Source organism: Leopardus geoffroyi, chromosome A3 (assembly GCF_018350155.1).
Source record: "Leopardus geoffroyi isolate Oge1 chromosome A3, O.geoffroyi_Oge1_pat1.0, whole genome shotgun sequence".
NCBI lineage: Eukaryota > Metazoa > Chordata > Mammalia > Carnivora > Felidae > Leopardus > Leopardus geoffroyi.
The window spans coordinates 87,001,677-87,008,688 of NC_059336.1; the positions used below are offsets into that span (position 1 = coordinate 87,001,677).

Below are 7,012 nucleotides of genomic sequence, written 5' to 3' on the forward strand. Positions count from 1 at the left end.
GTGAAATGGATGGAAATTTTTTGTACTGCTTTTGCAGCTTTTCTGAAAGTCTGAAATTATTTCAAAACCAAAGTTTAAAAGTAGAATAAATGTTTGCTGGATAAGGCATGAGGAATTATGTAGCATAGTGTGGGGAATTAGTAGCCATTTAGGATGTGGTGGTCATTATTTGAGAAGCGGGTACCTTGCAGGAGCCATGAGTTGCCCCTTAACTAGATTGTTCTTGGCCAGAGCTTTTCAAACATTCCTGTGCATGAGAATCACCTGGCAAGCTTGTTCAGTGGAGGCTCAGGTGCAGGTCTGGGGGGATGGGTAGAGATTCTGCATTTCTAACATGGTCCGGGGGCCACTGATGCTGCTTTTCTGCTGGCCCGGGTGTCACCCTTTGGGTCACAAGGGGCATAGACAGGTGGGATGTAGACCACAAATTCTGCAGCCTGGATGCCCGGTAGGACCCTGAAGAACCAGCTTTAATTGGTCCTCCCAGGTGATCCTAATGTGCAGCCAGTATTAAACCTTTACAACCTTCCCTGTCTCCTTCCCATCATCTCAAATTCAGACCCTAAGTCTGAATAGTACCCTAGCTTCCAGAGCTATACTCGCCGCTGCTGCTGTACTCCCATCACACACTCAGAAGCTGGAAGGGTCTTTCTGATCCTCCACGGTTTAAATGTTTGTGTGCAGGTTACACACAAACTCCTCACAGGCACAAAGCCCTCTGCGATGTGCCCACAACCTACTTTTCCTAGCTGCTCTCCAGGGCTCCCCCCTTGATGCTCTTCTCCCAGAGGCTCATGTCACCGTCTTGCAGCTCAGGCCCCACCTTCACGTATTTGCATTTGTAACCACACACACAGCATTTGTCTCAGGTCTCTGGCCCCCAATCCCCGTCCCAGGTGAAGAGCCACCGCTTAGTTCCTTCCTCCATGGGAGCCTGTGCTTCAGAAGTCACCGATTTCCCCTCTGGCTGGACCCACCTTGGGGCTCATTTTTCTCCATGGGAGAGAGCTGGTGGCTCAGACCGGCTCCCCTCACTCAGAACAGGGGAGCAAGCATCTCTGCAGCTGAGATACAGGTTACCCTGTTCCTGTTCACATAGGACGGGGCTCAGCAGCTGCTGTACCTGGGGAAGGGCAGAGCAGGGACAACCTGGGTGTTGGCCGGGAGTTCCAACCTGGCACCCAACTCCCCATCCCCTGTCCACCTCCCTACCCTCCCACGGCTCACCCTCCCTCCTTCAGCCCCGCATGTGCCTTGGGATCTGAAGGACCTGAAGGAAAATAGGTCACAGGGAGGTGCCACCTGGGTTGTCCCCTGAGGGGAGGGCTTGGCCTAGGAGAGAAGCCACATTTGTTAGGAGCTGAAAACCAAACTTGAGAAAGGGACCTGGGAGGCACAAGGAGACCATCCCCTTCCCCAGTCCTCCTACCTCCTTCTGGAGTTCTCCCACCTCCACAGCCAGGCCTCTCACAGGGCACCCCCTCTCCAGGCCCCACCTCACCGGAAAAAGACTTCCTTCTGATCCAGCACCGCCCACCGCCTCACGTGCCCTGAGCCTGGAGCCAATTCCTTTTAATACGCTTGGCTGCGCAGGGATGGGCTGCAGTAATCGTGAGGATTAGGGCTGCACCTGGGCCTCAGTTTCCAGGAGAATCACAGCTGGACTCTGAGAAGGAAGCAAGCACCCCTGGCTCAGAGCAGCTTCAGGAGGGCCAGGGTCAAGTCCCCAGGGGCTTCTGAGAAAAAAGACTCATCCCTGCCTCTGGCTCCTGCTTAGCTATTTGTCTCTCCCCTGGGGACGGATGTCTGGGTGGAAACGTCCAGGAGAGACTCATCCCACCCTCATGAAGGGAAGACGGCCTTCATCTTCAACAGCTCTTGACGCTTTGCACCCTTGGTCTCCCTGCAGATCTTTTCGCCTGGGTGTTTCCAAATTTCCAACCCTACTGAGTTCCAAAGAGAGAGGCAGAAACCTGGGAGCAGATATGAGGTAGAGCCCTAAAAGAGATGAACACCCCATTCCCAGATCTAGGAATGTCCTCCCCACTTCATCCCATCTCTCTCGTTTCGGGCCCCAAGTCCCTCCAGGAAGGAGCTGTCCTCCTGATGCCAGAGTGCCCACTGCTACCTGCTCCTCTGTCCTCCAGACTCCCTTGGGCTGCCCCGTGCAGGTCAACACTTGTCCCCTCACCTTTCTGCCTCCAAGGCCGCCTCTGTTTCCCCGGTGGCTGTAAGAACTATTTGCCAGGCAGGTAGTTGCCCACTTGTTTACAATAACCATAATCTTCCTATCTCCAATCAGCACCTCACAAATAACTTTAGGGTCACTCTTGGGGATAAGAGGCAATTTGGATGCAAACATATTGGAGTTTGAAATAATTAGAGGAATTATGAAAGAAATAAGTAAAAATATTTGAAACTGAGGCTATCTTAGAAAATCCAAAACATATATACAGTCACTGTGTATATATTCTCTTACATCTCCAGGCTAGTCACTCACTGACTAGATCTTCCTTCTCTTTGACATTTTCTCCCTGTTGTACCCAGCCTCTCACATCCATTCCATTCATCCCCAGTCAACACATTATGTGGTTTTTCCATGAGTCAATTTTTATTGGTTTTTGAAGTAATGAATTATTGGCATAAGGCTCGATGGGTTTCAAAGCAATGACAGAAGGAAACTACATCATACAGGTAGGTGGGAAGACCCAACAGGAAAGAATCCCAGAGCAGCTGTGACCCTCATCCGCAAGCACTGGGTCTTGCCTGTGAGGATCTTGCAGCCAGGACCCAGCCTAGCTGAAATAAACTGCATGCACCTCAAGGTGACTGAGCCATAACTCAGGGGATCGATCTGACGGGGTGCCCCAGTTCTCTCTCCAAGACAATCACTTCTAGCCTTCTTGGAACCTTCTTCCAGCCTTAAATCTTTGGCAGCAATAACCGCTTGACCACCACGAGGACTCTCCCTCCCACTGAGATGGCCAGCCTGTTCTCCCTCACCTGTGCCTTTTCAGATAGAAGCCTCCCCCACCAGCGGCAGTTTAAGGCCCCTGCAGAAAGAGGAGGAGGCAAAACCCAGAGGGCTGGCAAAACCCAGTGACCCCAGTGAGGATATCTGCCCTTCCCCTCCATTGTGGTGGGTCTTCCAACCAATGTTTGGGGGGTAAAGAAAAGGGGGCTTCTCAGTAGGAGAGCTGCTGTCCCCCCTCCCCTGAGGAGGGCTCCTCCTCTATGAGCTCCAGGTCGAACTCATCTTCCAGGGACCCTCCAACAGGGAGGAGCCGGAACTTCTTCCCCTTCAGGGTGCACGTGCGATGCTCGAAGTCCAGGACGGCATTGTGGTCCTGGAGCACATCGGTACCAATGATGGCTTCTTCAGCACTTGCATTGGCCACTAGGAACTCTGCCTTCAGCTTCAGCTTGCCCAGGGACACCACTGTATCCCAAATGCCCAGGATCTTCATTTCAGCCCCATTGGCCACTTTTACCACATTCTCAAAGGGCCGCAGAGTGTCCAAGTCACCATCTGTGACCTCCTCCCACAAGTTGGGGTGGACCACAGAGACCTGGGCCCCCGAGTCCACCAGGAACCTCACGGGCACTTTGCCAATTTTCCCCTTGAGGTAGTAGCCCTTACCCATGCTGTTGGCAAAGACGATCTCCTTGGGCAGGTGGCTGTGGGTGGCCTCGGGCCCCCCGAAGGCCTTCAGGAGGGTCTCTTTCACAGCCCCATAGTCTTCCTGGTCCTTGGGGCTGAGTCCACTGTAGACCTCCAGGGCATCTCCCCTGAGGGACTCTTTCAGGAACCTTAGTTTGGTGACATGGTCCCAATGGTTGAGGTCATTGATGGCCTCGAAGCGGTGCAGCCAGAGGTGTGGGGCTACGTTGGCTCCATCAAAGGGCTCCGGGATGAAGGCATGCTCCCGACGGCCCTCCCGGCTCCTGGCTCCACTCTCAGCCATCCCTCTGCCCTCCTCTGGAACTGCAGCAGCAACCCACACCAAGTAGAGAAAACCACAGAGCAGTGTCGGCGCAATCACGCTGGAGAACAAGGCCTCTCTAAGCAGAGTGTTGTTTGGTGCCCGTCTGGGGCAGGCAGAAGGGACCGGCGCAAGCTGGCTGACTGACTGCTGGACACAGAGGCAGGCAGCTGCGATAGCCTGCTCACTCTGCAGAGCCTTTTTGATGCCTAGCCTGGGCCCCCAGGGCTCCCCATTCTCCTTTGTTCTGGAAGCCCCGCCCTTGCTCATCCCCGCCCTCCTGCCAGCATCCTGCCCGACGAGCAGGATCAGTGCCTCACCCTTCTGCATCCATCCTGGGACTGGTACAGGGCAGCCCACGGTGCAAGAAAGTCCATCCTCAGTCAGAGGGGACCTACTCAGGTACCCTCCCCAGCCTGTGTCCCAGAATATACAGATGAGGACACGGAGTATGTTATGACATCCAGGTATCTGTCCTCAGCTGGAGAGGGAAGAAGGAGGGGAGGCAGGGACCAAAGGCCCATCAGCTTCTAGGCTGGGGAAGCCCCTTTTCCCTCAACCCCAAGTGACCACTTTGATTGGCTAAAGAAAAGGCACATGCATTCACTAGGCTCCTACTTTGTGCACAGCACGGGGTGGGTAGGTGTTTTTCCTACATTCTAAACCAAGCTTGGAATCCCATAAAATTCTCCAGAGAGGCAGAGAGAGGACAGTCCCAGAATCAACAATGCACAGAGATTGTTTTTTAAATGAGAGGGACACACACACAAGCATTTGCCATGAACTCAACTGCTACAGTCATTTTCCCTCATTCATCACATCCGATCCAGAGTCAGCACTTTGTGGGGGACCAGACCTCAGCCGGAGCAACCTTGTTAAGGCCCTAAAGTGGGTTGGTGCCAACCCTGAACTTCTGGGAGGGTACACCGGGATCCAGATGGGCTCCAGCTCTGGGCAGACCCCATCCTCTATGCCACTAGTATTGTCTCCTCCCCTTCTGTTCCCTCTCACCTTCCAGGAACTTTCTAAGAGAGCCCCTTCCCCAAGTGCTACAGCCCTCCTTCTCCCCCCTCACCTGCTCATTCATGGAAAGAGCAGCCAGAGAATCTCACTCCCTTATGTTCTGAGAAGGGGAAATGTCCACCATGTTGGCAAAGCCAGTGGTGAGGTTCTGGAAGGCTTTGGATGGAGGAAGTTGGCTGTGTGATCTCTTGCTGAGGAGGGCAGGCTGCCTTGGGCCACCCCAGGGATTCCCAGAAGGCAGATCTGTGAGTCCTAGGGTTGGGGCCAGTCTGTGCAGAGAGACTGGGGCTATGGAAGTGGGGGGGGGGGACCCACTTTCATGACCCCACTCAAATGGTTAAGGGGTCAAATGACCCCTCCATGGAGTCTTCTACTCTGCCTCTCACATGTGTGCCCACTCCCGGCCAAGCATGTGTTGCCGTGCGGTGTACTGGGTCATTCGTAACTCTGTCTCCTGCAATGACGTGGAGTGTGACGTTCACAGAAACCAGACACATGTGACCATCTCCATCCCCCATAGAAATTTACTCTCAGGTCAGCAGGTGTTCCCTGCTGGTCTCCAGGCCTGGCTGAGTGCTGTCACCAAACAGGAGGGATTAAGACAGGAAAGGAGCAGGAACAGCAGAACACCTGTAGCTCTGGGCTGTTTTTCCTGGCCCAGAGCCTGTTTCTCATCGGCTCCCTGTACCATTCATCACCCAGTGTCTGGCTGACTCCCAGAGGACCCTGGCCCCAGTCCTGCCTCTGGACAGTCCCAGGGTCCCTGGCCATACAGAAAGATATGGCCCTGCTGCTCTCTCAGCCCCTTCCACCTGACACAGTGAGCTAGCAGAGAGGCAGCTGGGTCAACACCTCTCATCACAGCTGCCTGGCTAAGTAAGGTGGGGCCCTTGTACCATTCCAGAAGCCCAGAGGAGGGAGAGATGGAGTCACTGGGAAGGAGTCAAGTACAGGTGGGTCTCTGAGAAGATTGCACAATGAAAAACCTGCACCCAGAGAAATGGCCTGGCCACAATACCAGGAAGCCCCTTCTACAAGTGGACTTTTGTGGATAGATTCCCAACCCCTGGGATGGGTGTTGTGTTGTTCTGTGGTTCAGGGAACTGACCTAGTGGCTTCCTGGCTACCTGGTGTTCATCACCCTGCACACCTGGTCTCCTGGAAGTGGGAGTGTGTGAGGCAGCTGCATGTGACTGAGGGAGGGGAGAGGCAGGGTGGCTTGTCAGATGGCAAACTGCTAGATGCTCCAAACTAGGGCTTGTCAAACCATTGTGGTTGGCATGGAGTCAGACTTCCCCACTGCTCCAGATTAGAAATAGGTAGTCCCTGGGCCTTGGGCTGTGGCACTTCACTTGACTAGGTTTGCTGTTCACTTTGGCAAAGTCATTTCCCATCCATCACCTCAGCAGCATCATGGTAAGCCGCAAGGCTGACCAGCCAGCCTTCCCCCAGGACTGAAGCACAAGGAGCATGAAGGGCTAAATGGCCTGTCTCAAGCCTGGGCTCATGCACTGTCCAGTGCGTACATAACATTTTGCAATACAGCCAGGGAAGTGGGAGTCTGGGCTCAGAGAGGCATGCGGATGGGTCCTGGGGGCTTGTGTTGTTGACGGCCTCTGGTGGGGACAGTGAGCTAATGGGAAGTGAGTGAGAGCTGGCTGTTAAATATTCAAGAATTCTGTAAGTCAGTTGTTAAACCAGTGGCAGCTTGAAATTGGACTTGGTGGGAGTATTTACACCACAGACATTGGAAGATTCTTAACAAGGACTTTTTTTTTTTTTTTTCCTGGAAAGCCAGCTGGTCATCACACCCCTGCATGGGGGCCTTTGTCACTCCCTCTCTCTGGGGCAGGTCAAACCCCACGGCCAGTGATTAACAACTTTATCGAAATCTCTACTCCTGCTCAATCTCTTGGGCGGGAATCCCCTTTCTTGCCTACCTTGCCCTGTACACTTGCCCAAACAACCTTTACACTCCTGGGTCCTTTGGCTTAAGGCCATTGGCC

At 53.7% G+C, this 7,012-nt stretch overlaps 1 protein-coding gene across 1 annotated transcript; it reads right to left on the reverse strand.

Annotated features, from left to right (window-relative positions):
- Positions 1-2,589: 2,589 nt before the first annotated feature.
- Positions 2,590-4,199, reverse strand: ASPRV1 (aspartic peptidase retroviral like 1). Its single transcript, XM_045446355.1, has one exon. The coding sequence runs from the start codon at positions 3,963-3,965 to the stop codon at positions 3,186-3,188; it is 780 nt and encodes a 259-aa protein (XP_045302311.1). The 5' UTR covers positions 3,966-4,199; the 3' UTR covers positions 2,590-3,185.
- Between the last annotated feature and the right edge of the window lie 2,813 nt (positions 4,200-7,012).